Genomic DNA, 24,901 nt, shown 5'->3' with positions numbered 1-24,901 from the left:
TCCATAAAATTATTATACGAAAATATATGAGAAAATGTTTATAAACTCAGAATAGTGAGAGTCTATCTTAGCAAAAAAATCAAACCTGGAAATCATAAAGCAAAGATGGTTAAATTTCATCATTACAAATAAAAAACATTTTAGCACAGCAAAATCAAAACAGCTGTAAACTAGTTGGATAAATTGTTTGACATAAATATGACACACAGTGGGCTAACTTGTTTTTTATATGCAGAGCTCTTACAAATCAAGAAAAAGGTCAGCAGCCCAGTAGAAAAAAGGGGTAAAACACATGAAATGTAGGTAACATAAAGAAAATATGAATTTTTTTAAATATATGAAAATTTGCTAAAATCACTCCTAATAAAAAAATATTCAAAATCTTGAGATACCATTTTTTATCTGCAAGATTGACAAGGCCACAAATTGCAAACACGTTGTATCAGCCAAGATGTAAGGAAGACAAGTTTTCTGATGCATTATAGGTGGAAGTATGAATTCATGCATCTTTTATGAATGGCAGTATGGCAATATCTACCACAAGTTAAATGCATGCACCTTCAACCAACAATGCCACTTCAAGCAGTCTATTCTAATGCATGTGCATGTAGTGCACATGTGTGCAAAATGTGCATTCACTGCAACATTGCTTGCAGTCAGAAAAGATTTGAAACAAATATCTATCCAAAAGGATTTCTGTTACACAAATATTACACCTGTCCCTGATGCAATTTCAGAAATATATAATTTTTTTTGGTGAAAAGAAGCAAGAGGCATAATGTTTGTATAATTTAGCAATATTATTGTATAATTATTGTATGATTAGCAATATTATTGTGAACAGTGTGTGTACACATACACTGTAAACATACACGTGCAAAAGTGTGTGTATGTGTATATGTGTATATATGCATATCTTTTGAGAAGTACACAGCAATAGCTACTAGCTACAGCTGTTGGCCCTGTGGCAGCAACCCTATGTAAGCAGGGAATGTCATCAAGAAGGAAACCTCTATGTCCCTGTACACCCACTTGGACCTTTGAGCTTTAGTTGTGTGCATGTTGTTGTTGGTTCAGTTGCTAAATCATGTCTGACTCTGTGAGCCCATGGACTGTAGCACACCAGGCTTCCCTAGCCCCTACTATCTTCTGGAGTTTGTTCAAACTCATGTTCATTATCTAACCATCTCTTCCTCTGCCACCCTCTTTTCCTTTTGCTTCAGTCTTTCCCAGCATCAGGGTCTTTTCCAATGAGTTGGCTCTTGGCATCAGGTGGCCAAAGTATTGGAGCTTCAGCTTTAGCATCAGTCCTTCCAGTGAATATTCAGGGTTGATTTCCTTTAGGATTGACTGTGCTGTCCAAGGGACTGCACGTATTAACTACATGCGTGTGCATGTGTTAATTATTAAAAAAATATTTTAAGGACCCGAAACTAAGTCACTTAATAGGTTGAGCAGGAAACACGAGGGAAGGAATAAGAGGCACTATGTCCAAGGAATTTAGTTATGTTTATGGCAAGATCCGTTTGTAATTATTTGACAAGATAAGGCTAATAACAATGAGACAACTAGAGAAAAACAAGAAGTGTTAACTCTAAGGAATCATGGTTCTGTGGTGGTGGAATAATTTGGGAGGTCTGACAGGGAGACAGGAATCAGCTAGCAGAATTTGTAAGAATTCCTTTCAAATGGGGATAACAGGAGGAGCTTGGAGGAAAGAATTAGTGTGGTATTTATGGAGAGCAATGAAAAAATGTTATGAGTTATGCAGATATTTTAGAGAATTTTAAAATGTACTTGAAACTCTACACTCAAAATATGCTTTAAAATGATAAATCAAGGTCAAAAAGGTTGCAGACTATACTAAAAAATGACAATTACAGTTATAGCCCCTTAAATTGAAAATATAAATGAATGAAATAGGTTAGAACAATGACTAAATAGATGCTACAACACAATGGTTATGAAAATTGCTCCTGGAAACAAACCAGGGCTCAGGTCATGCCTCCTGCCTCCATCCCTCATTGCTGCCTTAATCTTGGGCAAATCGCTTAGATATTTTGATCCTTGGTTTCTTCAGCTGTTAAATAGAAATTATAATATTTACTTCATAAGTGCTTTTGGGATGACTTAGTGAAGCACAGAATTAAAGATGTGTTAGTGCTTAGCATACAGCTGATCCTCTATAATTGCTGCCAGTAAAGTGGCTCCTCCATTCAAACTGACTCTTAACTTGAGACCATAGACAATTTACTTAATCAAGCTGTGCTGTATCCCTTCTCTCTAAAAAAGGGATGATGATAGTGACTTATTGTATTACTTTTCCCTTGCTGCTTAAAAGTTACCACACATTTAGCAGTTTTAAAACACCAGTTTATTAGCTCACAGTTCTGTAAGTCAGAAGTTCAGGTGACCTTGACTGGGTTTTCTGCTTTTGATCCCACAATGCTGAGATTTTACTCCAGAGTCATTTTGGATATTAAAGAAAACAGATGTTTTGAAATGCAAAACAAAGATTTTAAGCACAGAATGATTTAAAAATTAATAATAGTACTGAGTGTAATTTGATCAAATAGTCTGACTCTTCCTAAATCTAGTTTATTTATAAATATCATTCAATAATTACAGGAATACAAAATGCTACCTTTATGTTATTTGCTGTTTGGTCAATTAAAAGATGAGTTAAAATTTGTCCAGATAATTTAATGGGGTGGGGCATGGAAATTGAGATAATCAGCTATTGAGGAAAATCACATACAAAAGTTTGGGATTTTGTATGTGATTTTGTCTCCATCACATCAGCAGCAGCACTGTGTACCCACTACTGGCCTTGGCCCTTTTGCAATCACAATAATTTACCACTATGAGTTGGATACTCTTACCAACTCCATTTTACAGATGAGAATATTGAGACTTGGCGATTAACTGGCTTACCTGTGTTAAAAGAGTTAAAGAGAGAGACAGTATTCCAATTCAGATATGTTCTGCTCCAGAATGTAAACACAGAGCCAATAAGAATAGCTCTTGAAACCAAGTAAACTTTCCACAGTCCCTTTTTTGTTTGTTTTCCTGATACTTTTTCCTGCTTTATTTTCAGACAATGTTTCTTAAGTTGTTTTCATTGTGGCATTAAATGAAATATGTTAACAGGTGTTCAGAGAAAAAGCTTTCCTTAGTAAAAAAAAAAAAAAAAGAAAAAATTAAGCTTACAGAATGGTGGATTCACACTTTTGAAAAAGTTTCTTAATCACAGGACTTTTCAAAGTTTTTAATATGCTAACGTTCACCATGAATCTTTAAGAACTGCTTTGATAGGTGATGTTGCCCAAAATTACTTGACTATGAAGCTTTTTTTTTCGCCATTAGCATCTTGGGGAAAATAAGCCTGCAGAAAATATTTTGGGACTTGCTGTCTTCAAGTGATATATAAATTCATTTTTGGTGCTCTAGGCATATATTTGGAGAAGCTATAAAACTTTAGGTTAGACTGTATGTGATTAGTAAAGGTCCCTTAGCACTTGATGTAAGATAAAAATTCATACCAATTTTGCCCTTTTACCTTTTCTTTTCCTTTTATAAAATGTCTGTTTCTTGTAATCCTTTAGCATTTCTTATATTCCACTTCTGAAGAGGCTGTATATAAGCCTAGTAAGAGTGAAACGAGTCCTATAAATGTAAATTAGGTAAAGTGCCTGGAATTTTCCAAATAAAAGGCTTATTAGTACATGACCATTATTAGTAAGTGGGGGGAAAAAAGGGGTAACTGTGTACCAGGAAGTATGAATAAAAGACTCTAAGACTGTATATCAAATTTCGATTAGAAATGGGACTTAAGAATGTAGAGATACTAAACTGGAAACATTTTACAAGTTGACTACTAGGTAATAAGAATGGCATTTATAGTCACAATTCTAGGCATTTGACCATAGACTATGCATTTTAATGTAGTTTTATGCTCTCCTGGAGCTTTTTTATTTTAAGAACTAAAACCAAAGAAAGATAAAATTGTAGTAATGTACACTGTTGCCAAAAAAATTATTTAACTTCCTAACATTCCTATTGAGGTCATATATTATCAGAAAAGTGAAAATAAACAGGGAATAAATAGGAAAGTAAACAAAACTTTTGGCATACTTTTTTTCTTTAATATCTCATCACAGAGTCACTCATTTCTAATTTTATTTTGCTATTAATTTAATTTTACTCGAGCAGAGTTGATTTATATTAATCTCAGTTATATAGCAGTGAGTCAGTTATACATGTACATATATACATTCTTTTTCAGATTCACAGAATATTGGGTCAAGTTCCCTGTGCAATAGATCTTTGTTGGTTATATATATGTATGCATTTATACATACATATATATATATTTGAGATTTAGCACTATGTTTTAGGAATAATACCTTAAAACTAATATTAAACATCTCATTCCAAAGAGTCAAAGAGATAGATATTTTATAATGGACATATCACCACATGACTGATAGCATACTTTCAAAATTAAGTAACAGTGATGAGCCAGAAAGTTGAAATTTGATTGTTTACAGCTGCTTTGTGGCAGCTCTAGACAGTGGCACCTTGCTCTAACATGCATGGCTTTCATCAAGAAAGCAGACTGTAAATAAATGATTCTCCCTCTTTCCTTTAGCAAAGTCATTTTTAAGAAAATGTTCTTGTACCTCCCACCAAACATGAGATCTGAACAAACCTTGTTTTCACTTAATTTTTGTTGTTACCATAGTTTTTGTTTGTTTTCCAGTGGTATAATACTTGAACTTCTCTGTAGGAGTATGCAATGTTACTTTTCCATCAGTCTTGCATCCTTGATCTCACTTCAGATTCCAAAGGAAGGTAGAAATTGAAGTTTAAAGGCCTCAAGGAAGCAAAAGGAGATGAAGTTGCATGACCAGTTGTGCTCTGTTGTCTTTTTCTTAGTGCATTTTTAAAAATCCTTCTTTCAAGAATGTTTCCTTCAATTTTTCTGTATGTGTTTTCTGTGTCTACCCCTACCCCCCTCTTTAGAAGGGTAAAAAAAATTTTTTTTTTTTTTTTAGACTTTCATTTTGGTACCTGCAGCTGCTGGAGCTGAATCCGTATACCCTAAGCAAATAGTTTCAATGGAAAACAGAGAAGTAAGCGCTGTCGTAAGCCGTGGGCTACATTTTGGTTCAGCCACTTTGACTGCAAAAGCCAGTCGATTTATATTGTTTTTGGTGGACGGCAAGGAAATGTTATCTCCCATAGTGATGCTTCAAGAATCTGTCCTTGCCTTTTATTTTCTTACGTGGTCCCCAAACTCGCCCTACTATTTCTTGTCTGAAACAGATGTCCTGCTTAAGGAGATGTGTCTGGCACTCACTTGCCCTGTGCCTTCACCTTTTTGCTCCGGTTTGCAGAGGAGCCCACAAGCCTCTCTCCCCAGCCCTAGAGCCAACTGAAGGGTGGCCAGATCAGCAGTAGACCACCCCCCTGTCTGAGCGGATGAAAATCTTCCTGCTGACGAGGTTGTGCTTCCTGAGAATCCGGGACAGATCCCTTTGCCAGCCTTCTCTCAAGCAGTTTTGTGCCCCCAAAGAGAGCCACTTTTCAAAACCTCTTAACTTCTTTCCCCGGCTAGACTGCAAACGGGGATTTCAGGGGATTCCTTATCGTGGTTCATTATCAAGTCCAGGCTGGAAATCAGGGGCATCTCAGACTCCGAGTGTGTTTCTCCTGAACCCAGAGAGTCCCTGGAGTGGATGCAGAAGGTACAAGCACTGTAGGAACTTCAGAGGTGGTGGCAGGTGCCAGGGTGTGGCTGCAGTTGTCTCCCTCTTCTTTTCCAGCAGAAGGAGCCACCTCTGAGACAGAGAAGAAGAAGAAAGAGAGACAGGAGGAGTGGGGCGAAGAGGGGGAGGCTGGTGGAGGGAGTAAGAAGCAAGGGGCGGGGGTGCGCGCTGGGCGGGCGGGCGCTTGCGAGGCTCAGGCTCGCACGCACGCCGCCTCTGTTTGTACACAGTGCGCTCCCGACCGCCGGCTCGCTCGCTCCCCGCCCGCTCACCCTTCATTGTTCTCCAAGTCGGCAGCCCAGCCGCCGGCTGCAGCGACCGGAGCCGAGCGCACCGTCTGCGGGTCCGCGGGCGCGGGGAACCCGGCTCCCCGCCCCATCCGCCGCGCGTCGGCCGGGACCCACCCGCCGCAAAGGCTGAGCCCGCCGGCCACTCCTCGGCGCTCGCCCACCTCCCGGCGCCACGGGAGCTCAGGCAAAAGGGGAAGCAACATTCCTCTGTTGGGTCACCCCTCTTTCTCGACCTCTCCGACAAGAATTTGTTTCAGGAGACACTGCGGGAAGAAGACATCTTCTTGAATCCTCTATCGGGGTGGGGTCTGCCGCTGCCCTGCGGTGCCGCCTCGGCGACACTACCCTCCGCCAAGACCCCTGACCATTGGGGTCACGTCCGAGAGACGGGATCATGAAGCGCTCGGTGGCTGCTTGGCTCCTGCTTGGGCTCAGCCTCAGCGTCCCTCAGTTCTGCAGAGGTGAGGCAAAGGGCCGAGGGTGGGCGGCGGGACAGGCGGCGAGTTCCCCTGGGAGATACCGCGAAAGGGGCTGGAGGCGGTCCCGGGGGCGCGCCCGGAGTGGCGAGCCCTGTGGGCGTCCCGGAGGAGGCTGCGCGCTGTAACCTGGGCGCCCAGGAAAAGTGCTTTGCAAAGTCAGAGCGGAGTGTTGGTGGGGCTGAGCTGGGAAGGGGGTGTGGGGTACCCAGATGAGATCTAGGAAAGATAGGGAGGCGGGAGAGAAATTTTGCACGGCTCACGGTCGCCAAGCAAACCCTCCCTGAGCCCTGTGGGTGATGCCGGATGCAGGCGCCAGGCGGGGCTTTCGCTGGGGAGCCAGGGAAGCTAGCTCGCCCCGGGCGTGGAGTAGTTGAAAGGGGAAGAGGCTCGAGAATCACCGGGCTGTTCGCCTCCAGGGTGCGGTGCTCTTACTGCCAGGCCCACGCCGAGCAGTTTGCAAATCCGAACCTGGTGCTGGGAATTTGGGCCGTGGGTGCGGTGGAGACGGGCCTGACAAGTCTGTTCGGCTTGCTCCCCTCTCCCCATCCTGGACGTGCTGCATCAATAACACAAAAACCCCAGGAACCCGCCTCTCCTGTAACCCCAAAGGCCCCGAGCTTTGCTCAGCATTTCCTCCTGGTATAAGCGTAACTCTTGGTAATAGGGAATCGTGCATTGCAAGACAGCCCTGGCGCCCCCGCCCAAGAGCGGAAAAGTTGTAAGAGCTGGTCTGGTGGTGGTTTTCACGACTTGCATGAAATAAACCAGTCGGTTAAAAAAATAAAATACAGGACTTTGAGGACTCTCCTGTTGAGTTGCGTAGTCGGCTTCCAGGTCCCTGGGAAGGATGGCTTGTCAATACAAGTCATTCTGGCTCCAACTCCGCTAGCTTTGGGGTTGAAGTTGGCTGCCTGGAAAGGGCCAGGGGGAGCAGCAGGGACCCTGGGTGGGTCGTCGGAGGTGGACCTGAGTCCCTTCTGCGCCCACATATGCAGGCGGCCCCCTCTCAGGGTTCCGCGGGTATTGAAACGGTCCGCAGGCTGCTTCAAGCGGAGAGCTGAGTGCAGTACGGGGTTTAAAATGCTCTGCCTCTCCAAAAAGGTAGCTAGATTAAAGCATGGTTGACCCTGATCCATTTGATATTAGATACTGCATGCATATTCTACATTTATCCGTGCACCCACTCGTCTGTGTCACAGGAAAATTGTGAACTCTTGGGCTACATTTTGCCCAAGAAGCTGGGTGTTCCTGGCCAGATGCCCTCGATGCCCAGCTAGTAGCTATCCAGTTCGAGCCTTTCCTGGGGGCAGGGGGGCTTCCCTCCTCCCTCCCTCCTTCCCCCAGAATGTGGCTATTTTCCCCAGCGTGTAGGCGTGTGTAGGTGTGTGCCTCGCTGGCGTTTACAATGTGCCCTTCCAGTTATCCGGCAGAGGCAGCCACTCCACTGAAGGTTAAGGAATGGTAATGGCTCTGTAGTTGCGCTGCGGAGTCTCTCATTGATATGAAAAAGACAGTGCTCCCGCTACTGGTATTTCTCCTTTCTCTCATTTCCCGTCAGAATTCCTACTGCACTTTGATCCTTTAGCGGGAATGGAAGGGAAAACAGCAGGCACTCCCACCTCCACCTTCCTTCCCTGCTTGCATTCCCACCCCAAACCGAAAAGCACACACTCACGCATACACGGGCACCTACTCCATGCCAACATCGCCTCCACCATCAGTCCGGCACCCGCGTGGAGGTGGAAGGCTGAGTGGGTGGAGGAGGAGAAAGTGCGTCTAGCGTGTGGGGCCGCGCTGGCCTCCCTAGGTCTGGTTGCAGGATACCTGGGGCATCATGAGTCCGGACTCTCTGTATCCCAGCTCTGCACCTAAACCTACCCGCGCCTAGGGAGCTTACTCTGCCAGGCAGTCCAACCTTAGTGTGTCGCCTGGGCTCTCTTTCCGGCTCCTCGACAATGCTTTGGCAATGTATACTCCACGTTCTTCGGTAGATTTCTCTTTTTATTCCAATCAACTTGTGGGGAAAGGGATAGAGGGCTGTAGGGAAGAAATGGACTGCTTTCCTTGCGCTCTTTTTGTTAAACTTGCATCTTTCTAATTTATTCTGCCTTAGCCCTGCAAAAAGGCAGAGTGCATCTTGCATGACAGCTCCCAACAATTAAACTTTGAACAAACTTATTGAAGCCAGTGTTAACGATGAGAATTTCCCTTGCACTGCCCCCACTACACCTCCCCAGACATAGTTTGCCTATTGTATACCTTTTATGAATTGGTTCCCTTTGTGGGTTGCAATTTATGTGCATTAATGACTAAGATTTAATAAGGACATGCAATTCTTTTTATTAGTCATTTTTATTTTAAAATTAAACCAATGGATCAGTCAGATTGAATATTTTATTAACTCTTAAATTATTCATCGTTATGGGTTGCTCTGAAAAATCCAATACATGCATACAGTTGCAGCAAGCACGTGATATCTTATGCAATCTGTCTCTCTGCTTGCAGTTTGTGTCTGAAGTCTTTAAGCAAATAGCAGTATCTAAAAATGTCTAGACGTGTCCTAAATACTATGAATCATTGGCACTTGTATTTCCTTTTTTAATCAGTGGTGATTTTTAGTTAATTCTACATGGGGATCAATTAGTACTTGAATAATCTCACTCCAAGTAAAAACACCCATGCTTCTATAATTACTATAACAGTGTCTTTGCTGAAATAACAGATTTCTGTACTTTTAAAAATTATTACACATAAGTGTCTTCATTACCTGATTACATGCTCATTATTTTTATACTTTAAATGCCAACTTCAGATTCTAAGTGAAACATTTAAAAATAATTTTGAAATACTAAATTAAACATAATAACTTAAGGTAAAGTATCCTGCTGTGACAGTTTGACACCAGTGCAAAGCCTTGACCTCTGTTATGATACAAAACACATTCTCTCACCCCCCCACCCCCATCCTAAACAATTTTATTCTGATTATTTTTAAATATTTTCTTAGAGATGAAATGCATTAAATTTATATGGTTTGGGGAAGACACATAAAAATACAAATTAAGGGTTACAAAACTGAAATGGTCTGTTCTCCCTTCTGTGGTCTTGAACTTACAAAGATCTTCAAAACCAGGCAAATGTCTTTTACTTCTAAACTCTTCTCTAAATTAAAACTCTCTTATTTTTCTCAAATATCTTATCATCAGTGTTTATATAAAATGTGTATTCAGGATGTAGGGTATTTTTAATAAACATTTTACTAAAACTTGCCTTTAATGCTAGATATATGACTTTTCCTTCTCAGAAAATGATAGCAATGCAAAGGGTTAAAATATACTTGACTAAACTAAAAAAGCCTGATTACTCAAAATCATGACAAAGTACAAATTTGACAATTTTTAGATTCTAAATTAGTAGTCCAAACTCTTATTTTCACTGATATTAAAGATAAAAATTTTAATTAGGTAATTTATTTTTAAAACTTTTCATCTTTTGAAGGGTTTTGATAATGGGATGGACTGTATATGTTATCACTTGTATCGGGTTGTGAAAACCTGACTGATTTGAGAATTTCCTAAAGCCCAAGAAGGTTAATTCTGGTATTTGTTGTTTATTGAATATACTTGCAGGTACAAACAGCTTTGAGTATCATTTATGATGTAGTAAGTTCATTATATTCCTTGCCAAATAAAGAAACCCACTTTTGTGGGTTTCAGAACTCAATTCATATCAGATGAGAAACAGCAAATTTTTCAAATATGTAATTAATGGTATGGATTCTCTCATAGCTAATCAGTTTACTCCTATGAGTTTATGTGACTTTGAGTTTATTCCCCAGATAGTTTGCAAGCTGACTTTATTATGTTTAAAAAAATCATAGAAAACCAGAGCCAAGCTGTTCCTATTATTCAGTTCTTATCTGTGTTTTAAGGAAGATGTCTAGCATGTTTTTGTTTTTTAAGTCACAGCCCATGTAATGATTACCATCTTTTGGTTGATGAATGAAACCTGTATTCATATATAAAAACTTAAGTAGTTGGCTCTATGAAATGGATTATTGAAAATCTTCTCATGGTTACATGATAATGCTAGAAATTAAGTACTTAAACTGAATGAATTGCCACTTAATTGTTACTGAAAATACCTCTCAACAGTTTTTGCTGTGTGGGAATTGTTTAAGGGAAAAGTAGACTGGGATACACAGTGCCCTTGCCAGCAGGTGTCAGGATAATCAATGGAGATATTTTTAAAGGAGGGATGCAGGTCGAGGGAAGTAAAGGAATAAATGCTTATCTGCAAATCCACATAAAGTGACTTTCTACTTTCTGTGAAACTCATGTTATTAGTTTTCATTGCTCCCCTGAGAGAGAGAGGGAAAGTGAGTTGTAAGGACCTATTGCTTGTACCACAGGACTTTAACTTGGAGGCAGAGTAGTTCTAACGACCACACAGAAATAAATACATGTCAAGGTTGAACCTTTATTTTTCAGGGGTTTCCTGAGTAACTTACAAGGAAATGCACTTAGAGCTAAGAGGCACTTGTAGAAAAGCAATTATTATTGAAATGGTTGGAATACTTTTAAGCTTGCTTTCCATCTCCACTGTAAATTTAATACATGGAAATGCTGTTCTATTGATTTATGTGGATGTATATTCAGCTATTTATATGTGCAGATCTATAGTCCTGAAAGAAATTACCACTTATTCTTTTTGTCACAGTTTTAAAGTGTATGTTTCCTGGAACTTGCAAGTTTCAAAATAAGCCATGTGGCCAAAAGAGAATAAATGACATGATAAAGTTTTATTATTACCTGTTTCAGACAGTTATTAATGCTTGTATATGTGCCTATTGTGTTTCAGTATCTGTCAGTGACTTGACATTGTTTATTTGTGATTGGTCCTTAGTGAATAACCTTTCCTCAAAGGTTAGTTCTAGCATCTGCTGATATAACCCTTAAAACAGTATTAAATAGTAATACAGTATTTAATAACAGTAATACAGTATTTAACAGTATTAAAACAGAGTCACCATTGCACCATTTCTATGATACAAATTCTCTCAGTTTTTTTATGAAGTCACTGATATTATGCCAAGTAGTCTGTCTCCAGTGGTGTATCCTTTCTGTGACAGAGACCTCCTCAAATAACCCCTTTCCCAACATTTCTTTGCTGGTTAGCAACTAGGGCACAGCATCCAGTATAAAAATTTGTCATCATTATTGAAAAGTTGCAAATCTCCAACACATTGTGGCATTTGCAGTTTGCTTTCTTGTGAGGAACAAAAAAAAAAAAATGATAATGTAAAGCTGCTACTACTAACTCCTGAGGTTTAAAACATAAATGGAAATAAATTAGGATCTGAATTATGGAGCAACTCAGGATTTTACACCTTGTTTTAATCTGAGTGTCCTGCTTAAAACTGTCAACTGGTTAATAGTTTATATCCACCCCACTTGTAGAGAAGTCTCTTGCTTTACTTGTAGCACAGAGCTGAGAACCTAGGAGAAAACATCAAAAACTCCTAACCACTTAAAACAGATAATTGCATTTCTGCCTTAAATCATATAGAAAAGTTTATTCTCTTGGTTCCCAGGCTCACTATAAACTGAATCCCCAAAATTAAAGGCATATGAGGTAATAAGTCAGGCTTAATCAGAGCAGTAAAACATGGCAGCTGCTAGACAAAGAGGAGATGGAACACAGTATATGTAAAAGCAAAGCTTCCTTACAGTGTAAAAAACTAGGAACCTTTATTTGGGATGGGGGAGGGGCTAAGTCTAAAGGCCAAGAGGCTTTTACCCAGTGAAAGAATATAGCTCTAATTGACGCAGATACTGATCTTGTATACTAGGCAAAGACTTACTACCTATATGTTCAACATTTGAGGGGGGGCACAAAGGCACTGAGATGTGTGTATTATTGAAGAGATTTTGTCCAAAATGTTTAAGCTTGAAAACTTATTTAAAGGTAAAAGAGACATATCTGAAGAATATGCTGGTTTGAAACTTTGTTTTCCCATCATTTCAGAGATTATGTTCTTATATATTTTTTATTGAATTTCTCCAAAAGTAATGAATGAAGGTACAAATTATCAAATACAGGACTCAATTTTGTAGAAAAGAAGTAGATATCATAATGCAGATAAGATGTCCTGCAATTATTTGGTTATATTTTAGAAGAAAATGTACTGCTTTCTGTTTTACCATATGCATTATTATGGTGATAGTAGCCATGTAGGATTTGTTCCACAGACGATTTAATAGTGCATGAAGTAGAATGGAGGATTTAAGTTCAAGAATTTAAGTGAAGGCTTTTTAAGTAATAAAGCACTTTTGAATGTGATTGTTACTATGGAGAAAGAAAATTGACTCTAGAGCTAAGCCTTACTCTTTCCATTTTCTAAAACAGGTCTGTATCAAACTGATCAGTCTTTTTAAAAATAATTTACTATAGTGTAACAGTCCATAGATGGAAGGGCCAAAGTTTTAAACTCTTGTTAAATGATTTTGTGTATGATTGAAAGTCTCTAGATGGATCAGGACACCATGCGTTCTTTTAGGTTTAAGCTTAGTATTTGATAAAGACATGTATTTTGGGAATGCACAGTAATCCTCTTCTTGTACTGAGGTTAGGATGACCATTTACATTTTACTGCCAGCCACTGGAGATTATGTGAACACCGCCCAAGTCAAATAGGCTCATGACTCTTTAGCGGAGAAGACTAGAACAGTCAACTGGGAACACTGAAGAATATTTTTATTGGAAATATTTTGCCAAACCCTTCCCAGTAATGGAGAGCAGTCTCCCAATTATAGGCACCAGTCTTATCTGTGTTCACATCTCTAATACCCTTTTCTTCTCACATGTTTCGCTCCAAATATTAATTGAACTCTACTATTATCCACACTGTCTTTCCTATTTGTTTATTCATCTTTTTTCTTTCATGTCTGTTTAAGCATATTGTTAGCTAAATTAACAAGGGACATTTGATATTTTTCTTTAGTACAGTTAGTAAATCTAACATTTATTTAATACTTGTTATGTGCTCCCATGTTCTAAGTACCATCTTTGATTCTGACAAGGATTCTATGAAATGAGTCGTATTATTATTTATATATGAATGAGAAAGCAGAGATACAGAGAGGTTAAATAATCTCCCAAATAAACAATCTACTAAGTATCTCATTAGAACTAGAACCAGTTTAAATCTGGAGCCTGCTCTCTTAAATACTGGGCTACGCTATCTTTCAATAAGTCACACATCCTGTATGTCATGGAGATATTTTGTTCAATGATTTTCTTATTTGTAGAACACACACATCATGTCCGGTTTCTGTTTAACTGGTGGATATTTTGGAAGGGACAAATTATATTTACTTTCTTAGGACAATATTTTTTAAATTTTCAAATTGAATTTGGTAAAACATCAGTACATCTTTTCACCTTCAGAAATAAAGGTTGGCGTATACTTGGTCAGAAGGAGTTAATATGTCTTTCAAAAAAATGCATCACTCGAATAGGGAAGACAGGAATAAAAGAAGTTGAGAAGTGATTCAAAATGCATTTTCTTCAAAATCTTGCCATTCAATTTTACTTCAAGTTGACTTTTATAATTTACTTGGTTTTCTAGGATTCCATTGCTCCATTGTTACTCAGTTTGATATGTAAGAGCATGCTTTCCCTGTAATTTTCAGATATGTCATGTAGGACAAAATGATTTTAAAGGTTAACAGATACATAATGTAGGACATAGAGATTTTAGAGGTTAACTAGGTTTTCATTTCTGCAGTTTAATGAAGGTATTTTATTTGCCTTACATCCCATTCTCATTTAATTTTACTTCTGTATAATCCCATTAAGAAATTTTAGCCAAACAGAAGCACCAAATGGTGTCAAACCCTATCAGCTGGAAAATTATATTTTCTGATTTCTTTTGAGTTATTTAACCAAAATATGATTATTTTTTTAAAACTGGAATTGTATTTACTTTAAATATTTTACAAAATAATGAAAATTACATCATCTAATATGAGATCACTTTGTTAATATCTTCTTCAGTACCTATGTATAGTATTTTGTAGTTGAAATGGACCATTCATGATTTATTATTTATTCCCCTAGAATAATAATAATAAAACAATAGTTTAAATTTCATAAGCATTTCCTGTGTCTGTTCTAGGGGACATAAGCAGAACATTCTTAATATCATTCAATGGTTAAGGAACCTGAGGTTCAAGAAAGTCACATCACTTACATTCAACATGTCTTATAATTCAAGCAGCCAATAATAGAGTTTTAAATTGATCCTGTGTGTTCTGATTCCAACTTATTATTATTATTTTTTTTTACTCTTTTCTCCTATCCCATTTTGCTCAAGGTAGTTATAGTTGGTGTTTTTTATTTTTTGTTTTTTCCTCAGTTCTTAAACTCACAAGATGAGAAGGAGGAGTTAATGTACTACTTGCTTTTTCAGAAACTATTCTTACTTCCTCTCAGTAAAACATTAGCACTTGCTTTCCATCAGTATGTAACACCTCCTTTTCCCCTTGGATCCAATTACTAACCATGACAACATCTTGAACTTCCTCAACGGCTTCTTCTCTATCATTTGCCCCCTATAAGCTTGTGAGCCTTTTAACATTCTGATGTTAAACTTCTTGGAAGTTCCCAACACTAAATATTCCCATCTCCATTTTTAGGTACCTGCTGGCAATGCTGTTCATTAGACTTTCTCATCACGTGATTTGCTCATTTAACAGAACTTGAAATTTCTCAGACATTCCATTTCTTACTAGAATTTTCTCTCTTTCTACCTCTCCTTGTCCTTCATTCCCACCAAGCTCACTCTGATCATTGCTCTAATTTTCAGTCCTTCTTATCTCTCTTCTTTTGTAGCCTAGTCTTTGTGGTTATCCATTCCGAGAGATACTCAACCATTTGGGAATTTTTCAACCCAAATGCTTTCATTTCATTTTTGCTTCATGAAATCTCAGACTAAGGTAATTTCCCAAGTCCCTTTCCCCTCTCTGGCCATGAGAAAACTGGAGTTCTGTCAAGAAGTGATAGGATCCACTGAAAATCCAGACGAATTTGAAAGGCTCAGCTATGGGTCCAAAGGGGAATGAGTAAGAAACATAGAAAGTGATGATATGAGGAATAAGATGATCGAGGGATTGCAGTAATTCTACTGTAATTATTGATAATTATTAGTATAAATTTGAGAGTATGACCATAGGAGTTATGATTGAAGCAGAGTAGAAGATAAGATTTCTGAAGGAAGAGTCAAAGCATTTGAACAAATCATCTATGTAGGTACCAAAATCCCAAAAAAATTATACCAGGAGAAATATTTTGGAGACAAGCAGAGTGAACCAGCGACACAAATCTTTAAGGATTGAGAGAATATGGTACAGAGATCAAGAGAAAATGGTAATTTGGGGTAGTATTGGAGAATAGAGGTCTTTGGCATGAAACTGAAACTGGGTAGGTTTTTATTGCTGTTGTTTGAGAGAAATGGTAGAATGTTTAGCAAGTTGCATTGAGGGACCCAGGCCACAGCTCATGTCTACAAGCCACGGGGGAAATAATGGTAACCATGTTTAACGGGCTGCAGGGTAAATAATGACTCAGAGGAGAGATGATTTCCTCTTGAGCAGGAAGGCAGATGTAGTAGCCTAGTCTGGGCATCATGCTCTTTGACAGTCTTCATCCTATGCTTTTTGACACATTGAGCTCATTAAAATAATCGATATGTTCACTAAGAACTATGCTTTTAAGCACATTGAATATGTTTTCATATGCAACAGCTCCTTTAAGCCTCAGAAAAATTCAGAGGATTATCATTATCCCCATTGACAGATAAAGATATAGACAGAATAATTCTATTCCAAGTGATAAGCACTCAAAACTAGGTTTTGTAGACCCAAGTCCAGGACTCTTCTCATTGTACCGAAATTACAGAGAAAAGCCTTAAATCCAAGGAAGGCTCCCTTCTAAATTTAAAGCACAGCTGGGTAAGAAGATGTCTGCAGTTGTGCCCTGACCTACTTTGTCCTATTCAGGCCTCTACGTATTTTGAGGTCTGCAGAGTTCAGGCTACAGGGCATAATGCCTCTGTCTGCATAGTGCCCTAATCCTTGCCCATCTCGGATTATTTGTTCAAATGGTTCTTACTGGAAAACAGCATTATTACTACGGGAAGTTTTTTTTTCTTTGTAACATGCTCATAATTGTGCAACCTGGTTCATAAAGAATTCTTTTTTCTCAAATTTACATGTTTCAGATATTTGTCAACCATGAGGTTCCTTCTTGAGTTTCTGACATGCTCCAGTCGTACATATTTTTCTTTTAATCTGTCCTTGTAAGCCATTCCTTTTATCATTTTAGTTGTTTCATTTGGAATCTGTCCAAGTAGCCTACATATTTATGCAATAGGCTTGCCAAAGTCTCAAAAGAGAATTCTAGGGATGTGCTTCCTAAAATAATGCCACCCACATTAGTCTGTACTTTTTAATTGTGCAAATACGATTGTTTTGCTGGTTAGGTTTTTCTATCAGACCATCTTTTTCCAAGTACTACTTATCTATGCTTTTTTTATTTCATAATTTTGTTTTGCGTTAGCCTTCACTGGAGTTTTACTTTATATTTTTCTTCATTCTGTATTCAGTATAATGATCATTACTACTATATGATGCATTCTCTGCCCACAGAATCTCAGAATAATCTGATTTCTTCCCTGAAAATTATATTTTTCTGCTATTTATTGCTGTTTTAATATCATGTACATATCAGCTAAATAATAATGCAATGTACAAATTCCCATCCTTAGCTTTTTATGCATACTTATTTATTTTTGGGTCTGTAAAGTATTCATTATCTTCTTGAAACCATCATCTGTCTCTATTCCTGTATTTTTCCTATTGCTTTATTTATTTCTAGCTATCTCCTCCAATATGCTGCCATTTTCTGTTCCCAGATCATTCCTCAGCTTAAACTGCACAACCTCAGAGAATCTTTCTGATCGCTTTCTCCAAGTAACTGAGGCTTCAGCACACACACATGCACACGCACACACACACGCACACACACATACACACACACAATATACTCCTGTCAGTTTCTGTTATCTGATCTTTTTTGAAATTGCAGCATTTTTCAAAAATCATAGTTACATAATCACTTGCTTGTTAGCTTATTTGTTTTTCTCTCTTGTTTGTAATGTACTCTTGCAAGCTCCATGGGGTGGAAAAATATTAATGTGTGTGAAAAGTGAAAGTGAAGTCACTCAGTCATGTCTGACCCTTTGGGCTGTAGACTTCTAGGCCCCTCCATCCATGGGATTTTCCAGGCAAGAATACTGGAGTGGTTTACCATTTCCTTCTCCAGGGGATCTTCCTGACCCAGGAATCGAACCCCGGTCTCCCACACTGCAGGCAGACTCTACCATCTGAGCCACCAGGGAAGCTATTAATGTGTATATCCATCTGCAAACATGATGCCTTGTATAGAATAGGCGCTCAATATTTGTTACCTAAATGGTGTACATGAATGAGTGAAAAATATGGATGAAAAACAATGCTGCTCGTGTATAAATCTTTCTCTGGTTTAAAAAAATGTGTTCCTTTGATAGACCCATTAACTCATTTAATAAATTCTTATCTACTTGACACACGTACAGTGACGTGTGATTTATGACACAAGTGATACACTCTTAGAAAGCAATAAATACGTTAAGTAGTGGCAAATGCTGAGAGCTGACTAAATAAATTACCTACTTGTTTCCACAGCTGTCTAACTTATAAACACTTTAAAATCAAGATTTGGGTTTTACCTTAAATTATCAAATTGCCATAACATAATCATTGAATATGGAAGATAGTAAGCTTCAGACTGTCATTTTATTATCAAAAGTTGACAAGAAAAGTATGTGCAACAAAGGCAAAGCACTTGCTGTTTTTCCTTGTCAGGTGAAGGAGCTGCAGGTAGCCCTTTAATCTACTAATTGCCCAGTGTCCTGGCGATCGCTCCCATGAGCTCTACCAGCAATGACTTTCCTCCAAACCTATCTCCTTTTCCTCATCCCACCACACAGTGACACCTGTGAACCCAGATGTACTTGGTAGAGAGAAAAAGACAGTCTGGGTGCTGGGTCTGCCCAGGAGCCCAGAGCCTCTGAAATAGCTCTGTTTAGAGTTGCTTGTGTCATGGCAATCTTTATGTCACCGAAAACTGCTCTTTATTCATCTTTGGGCAACTATACTTCTGCCCCTCTTAAATGCCTCAGTGGTTCTGAAACAGTTTGTATGCTTGTGACCCCAGTAATTGTGTGATTTCCACTCCCAGTCTCAAAGCTCTGAAAATGGTATATATGTCTATAAAAGATATAATGGCAAAGGATTATGTAGAATAAAATTTGTAAAATCTATTGCTTTGCTCCTTTTTATGTGATAAGAAAGAAACTTTGGCTTTTTTTGTTTGTTTGTTTTTTCAGGGGTAGTTAACTGCTTATATTTTTTTTGAAGTTTTAACTATTTTTGAACTTAAAAATATATGCTCATTGAAGAGAAGTTTCAATGGTGACACTTTAGTGCCTATTTAGAAACTTGTTTCAATAAATATCAAGCTACTAGTTTTATAATTTATCCAACAACTTTATTGAGTAGAGGTGGACACCAAGAACTGTTCTGGGTTTTGGAATTACAGACAGTGAACAAAAATTCCTGTTCACTAGAGCTTGCATTCTAATGGAGAGAAACAGAGAATCAGCTAAGGAAATTGTCTTGAAGGTTAAAAGGAGGAGGTAGGTATTTCAACAGTGAATTTCATTTTTATGTAGGGTATTTATGTCAAGCCTGACTTCAAAGATATTAAGGAAGTGACTTATATGTTGCAAGTATATTGTCTCAAGTTTCATCTGTCTTTATATTTATTGTGTTTATTATTCAAAAGTCAAAGCAAGTTTATTTTGTAAAATACATTTTATTTTCCTTTATGAATTCTGCTTTTGTTATCATGTTTAAATGTGTAAGAATTGCTATTTTTTTCCCCCAGCAATGGTTATCTGTGTGTCCCAACATGACTTAAAACAGCTGTTGGAAAATGAAGCGTATGTTAAACTAAATAATAGTATATATTTGCATCAGTTCAGAGACGTATTTACTGGGTTGCTTCTCCATAATGTGACAGTAGCATATGGTTTTAATTATTGTAGCTTTGTAATATGTTTGTGCCACTGTGCATAATGATTTAGAAGTATATCTGAATATGGTCTGGTAATATTTTAGTTGGGATGTTTACATCTATTTTTATAAGTTATATTTTGAGCTGTATTTACCAAGCTTGGTTTTGGGGCACTAGTAGATATGCAGAATTAAGAGAAGCTTCTGTCTTGTGGAGCACTTTAAGTGTTCTATAGGAATTTTCTGTTTCTTGAAGTTTTGACATAACTCATATACTAGGCTGTCTGACTTGTTTTGTGAGTACAATATTTTCTCATTTATTCACATATATAGCATTGAAATGTTTGCAAAAATTCTTTTTTGTTCATGCAAATGCAGAGAATTAAAAAGTTACATAATTCTGTCACCCTCCTGACAAAATTGCCGCCTCCAGAGGAATCAGGGTCTTCTTTTCTCCTGCTGTGTTTTGCTACCCAAAACTTCAACTTCTTCCAGTCCCAATGCCAGTCCACAAAAATAGTTTAATAAAAATTTCTGTAAGAATAATAGTAGTGATACTATTTAAAATATTTTAGCTAGTGTTATTGTTTTATTAAAGAAATATACTTTCTTTTGCTTTTAAAAAAGCTCATTTTCAAAATTATATATGGATCATAAACCTCAGCTTATTTTTGAATTAGCAGTTTCTTGATTATACTTTTCAATACAAGAATTAACTTAGATTTTGATACCAAAGTTCAATCACATTGTTGGAATTTTCCCCCAGTAACTGTAAATGTTTATTAGATGTATGTAAATTTTTAATCCTTTATTATAAAGGAAAGTATTAAAAAAGTTAGAAGAATAAAAGCCCTAATGAATGACTTCTTTAGTTCATAGTAGAGTTCACATGGTGATTACTTTAAAAATAAAATATATTCAGAAGTCAACTTTACAAATGAAAACAAAAATAAGCAAATTGTTGCTAGAAATAATTTCTGTATATTCTTTGGCAAGTGGTATAGATCAGTTCAAAGTAACATTTATTTATTATTTTAAATAGATTATTTAGTTTTGTGTTCTTCATAATTTAAGATTACTTTGAAATATTAAATGTTATTCCAGCAGCTGCATAGTTTACCAATCTAGGGTTGGAGTTTTCAGATTGCTGATAAAACTTTAATTGGGATTGTGTTATAAATTCAGTCAATTGACTTTGGGATAGGAAGAGGCATGAAGAACTCTTCCAGAATCAATTGTTTTTGAAAGCAATTAGAAGCAAAGCCTAGCCCAGACAACTGGAGCATGCGAAGTTTAATGATGACTTCTTGGACTCATTTATGTTGGTATATCAGTCTGAAAGTATACATTTTAATATGTAGCTGCATTATAGATAACTTAATATTTATGTCATTTGGCAGTATGAGGAATATAAACCATCACTCCATAACATTTGTTAGGTGTAGCTTGGACCAACCCTTTTTTTTCCAGAAGTGGTAGGAAAACACTGACTCTGAGGAAGATACAATTTAGCAATTTAGAGCTTATTCACATGGTTCACTGGTTCCCTGACTCATACAAAAGGAAATTAAAGTAAAATGAATTGAATAATTTGGTTGCTCTCCGGGAATTTAAACACTGTTGTTTCTTTTGTTGGAGTACTACATGTTATGTAGTAAGGCAACAAGGTATTATTGATATATGCTTTTAAAGCTGATAATCCAGAAATTAAATGGAAGACACTCCAGGAAACCTACTAATACATGTTTATAGTTAATACTTAATTCTTTTGGCATTACTGCTCATTTGGGAAGTTGGCTTATATCTAGCCTACATTAAGTTCATTTTGTTATGTATCTACATAGGCTTGTTATTGTAGGGTGTTGTTACTCAGATTGCTGCTATGGAGGAACATACAGAAAACTCTTGTATAACCAGAGTATTTGTGACTTCCAGTTGAGGTTATTAGACTTATTATGTTGGGTTGGTCAATGTTGGTTCTTTGGGTTTATGAAAATTGCTGGTATATTTGCAGTAACAGTGTTTAAGTGTTAGTTGCTCAGTCGTGTCTAACTCTTTGCGACCCCATGGACTGTAGCCCACCAGGCTCTTCTGTCCATGGGATTCTCCAGGCAAGAATACTGGAGTGGGTAGCCATTTCCTTCCCCAGGGATCTTCCCGACCCAGGGATCTAACCCGGGTCTCTCGCATTGCAGGCAGATTGCTTACCATATGAGCCACCAAAAAGGTACTATAAATTTTAGAGGCATTTTGACATGCAAAAAAGCATAACAACCTGAAGTGTCTAGTTCAGTGAATTTTCAAAATTGTATGTGCCCATTTAATCACTAACTAAAACATGATATAGACTGTTTCCATAATCCTAGAAAACTCTCCCACGCTATATGTCCAGCCAAATTCCATCCTCACCTGCCTCTCTCCAACATCTGTATTTTATTTCTGTCTCCATAGGTTAACTTTGTCTGGTTTTGGACTTCATATCATTGTTAGGAGTGAAAGAGAGAGCGACAGAGAGAGAGACAGAAGTCCTTCTTTTTCTTGAATAATATTTCACACTTTTATAGCAATTTGTTCTCTAGTTGTTGGACAATTGAGTTGTTTCCTGTTTTTAGCTATTATGCATAAGGTAATCTGACAATATTGTACACTTTTTTTCATTGACGTGATTTCATTTCTCATGCATGAATACCTAGGAATAGAATAGTTGAGTCACAGGCTAATATGTGTTACCTTGATGAAAACCTACTTGACATATCTCTAAAGTGCTTACATGATTTTGCTCACCCATATGTGTGAAGGGTCCAGTTATTCCCATATCCTCACCAAAATTTGTTCTACAGTTGACGAACAATGAAAGGTTTAGGGTCATTAACTCTCCACCTAAAAGTGACCCTCACAGTTTGAACTCCTGCTGTTCATGGGTCAACTGTATTATTCTTTTGATTGTAGCTATTCTAGTTGATAAGAAATAGTATCTCACTATATTTTTAATTTGTAATTCTTAATGACTTAAGATCTGAGGACATATGAGTTTCTTGACATTCATGTATCTTTTGTAAACTGTCCAGTATTTTGCAAATACTACTTTTTGTTGTTGTTTGGGAATTTCAAAGTTGGTCTGTAGAAGTTCTGTATATATCCTGGATATGATTACTTTGCAAGATATATATTGCAAATATTTTTTCTTAGCCTTCGACTTCATAGTCATTTCTTAATAGTGTGCTTTGATGTAGAACTTACTGATTTTGATGAAGTGCATTTTATCACCATTTTTATTTTAGAGTGTTTCTAATGTTCTAAAAGGTTTTGGCCTGGTCAAGTGTCACAAATATGTTGTTTTATTTTTTCCTCTAGAAATGTAATATTTCTGATATTTATATTCAGGGTTATTATCCTTCTTAAATTATTTTTGTATGTATCGTGAGGTATAGATTGAGGTTGATTTTCCATAGAGAGATCAATTATTTTATCTTCATTTGTTGGAAAGACTGCTTTCTCCTTTGAATTGACTTAGTGCATTAGTTGTGTCTATTTTGTGTTTTTAATCTCTTTGTCTTTACACCACTACCAAGGTGCCTTGATTACTTTAGCTATATAGTAAGGCTTGAATTTATGTAATTCTTCTAAACTTATTTTATTCTGTATCTTTTGTACTTTATCTAAATTTTAGGATTGTCAATTTCTTCAAAAAAGCTTGCTGGGATTTTGATTAAAATTGCATTAAATTTGTAGATTGCCTTGACAAGAAGGGACATATTAACAATATTATATCTTCCAACCAATTAAAATGTTTTATTTGTTCATTCATATATGTGTGTGGATCCATATTTAACAAAAGGACTCATTCCTTTTACTTTTGTAAGGTTTTATAAAATAGAAAGCATTTTTACATTGATGACTCATGCTTACTTTGTTTTAAAATGAGAATTAAGTATTAAAAGTGGAACTCATTCAGCACCATAGTAAGCTTCACAATACTTACAAAAGCACTTTTCACATAGTATATACTTTATAGACAAATTGAAAACCATTTTATTAAGACTTGTATAACATGACTATGCTGTTAGGAGAAAAACAAGCATTCTCAATAATGAAGTCTTTTTTAAAACTAAGGTATATAAGTATGCAAGTTTTCAGAAAAATAAACTGATATTCATAGCATTAGACCAGTTTAAAGCTGAAAAAACAAAACTTTTAAAACACTGAATAGTTGATGACATCAGAGAAGTTGAGAGTACCTGTGATAATTTTATTCTCCTAGAAATAAAGATTGCACTTTAGCCACCTTGGTTAAGTAAGTGCTTCTTCTATTTATAAAGATAATGGTAGTTTTAGTTATTTATAGCTTTATACAGAACAGTCAGGTTCCCAAGGCTGGAAGCTATTGTGCAGAGGCTTCATCCTGCTTTAGAAGCTTTAAGATTGTGTGTATGTGTGTTTTGATGACCTTGTCCCAGAAGGGTGTTATCACCAGAAAGCTTTTGCTTTGACTGAATCTCTTAAACCAAGTCCAGACTAATGTGATTTTCTTTGAAACAAGTTAAGCAAAACCCGTCAATTGTCTACCTTTTCTATCACCCCTTGTTTTGCAGAACTGACTTAGGAAAGTGGACCAAAGCTATACCGAAAGGCAAGATACATGCTTTTGAGCTCCTCACTGTTGTCACTTTTCCAGCACTTTTGAAAATATTTTGTATGTTAATATGGCACCTAGAACATTTTATGAAAAAAATATTCCTAGAACAATCTTGCTATATAACTGTAAGCAACTCCCCAAGTAAATTTTTTTGTTGCTGTATATGATAATTAAATGCTAGACTGAGTTATTAGAAAAGGGATTGCATTCTTCTTGCTTGAGAGGCCATTATTAGAAGGGGATTTATATCCAGTCTCCTCCCATCATTTAGATATACCATATATGAGTACAGTGAAATAAAATTTTTCTAAAAGACTACCTTTTGCCGTGTGGAGCTGTGATAAAATTCCTCAGATCTTTACCAAGCCCTGCTTTGAAATTTGCTAAGGTCTTTTTTCCTTTCAGTGTTTACTGAAGTTCTCATTTAGGTAATTACCATTCTGGAGGTTATAACCTATACAAGTGATAGCATTACTTATTCCTTCTTTACTAATTTAATAGAAAATGACTGATAAAGGGCATTCGATTTATCTAATCATTTCACATTA

General features: G+C 37.1%; 1 protein-coding gene across 24 annotated transcripts in view; it reads left to right on the top strand.

Annotated features, from left to right (window-relative positions):
- The window catches only part of EDIL3 (EGF like and discoidin domains 3), a 1,139,470-nt gene that overhangs the window by 643,231 nt on the left and 471,338 nt on the right, over positions 1–24,901 (top strand). For 3 of the 24 annotated variants that reach the window (XM_081503915.1, XM_081503914.1, XM_081503911.1), the window contains exon 1: positions 5,831–6,522. The exons of the other annotated variants lie outside the window; for them this stretch is intronic. In XM_081503915.1, the coding sequence (XP_081360041.1) occupies positions 6,456–6,522 (67 nt within the window). In that variant the 5' untranslated portion in view covers positions 5,831–6,455. Of the gene's footprint in view, positions 1–5,830; positions 6,523–24,901 lie in introns of those variants that run through there. 24 annotated transcript variants of the gene reach the window in all.

Source organism: Giraffa tippelskirchi, chromosome 6, assembly GCF_054371585.1.
Source record: "Giraffa tippelskirchi isolate mGirTip1 chromosome 6, T2T-mGirTip1v1.2.pri, whole genome shotgun sequence".
NCBI lineage: Eukaryota > Metazoa > Chordata > Mammalia > Artiodactyla > Giraffidae > Giraffa > Giraffa tippelskirchi.
The sequence above is the reverse complement of the archived record's forward strand: the minus strand, read 5'-3'. Positions and strand labels throughout refer to the sequence as shown.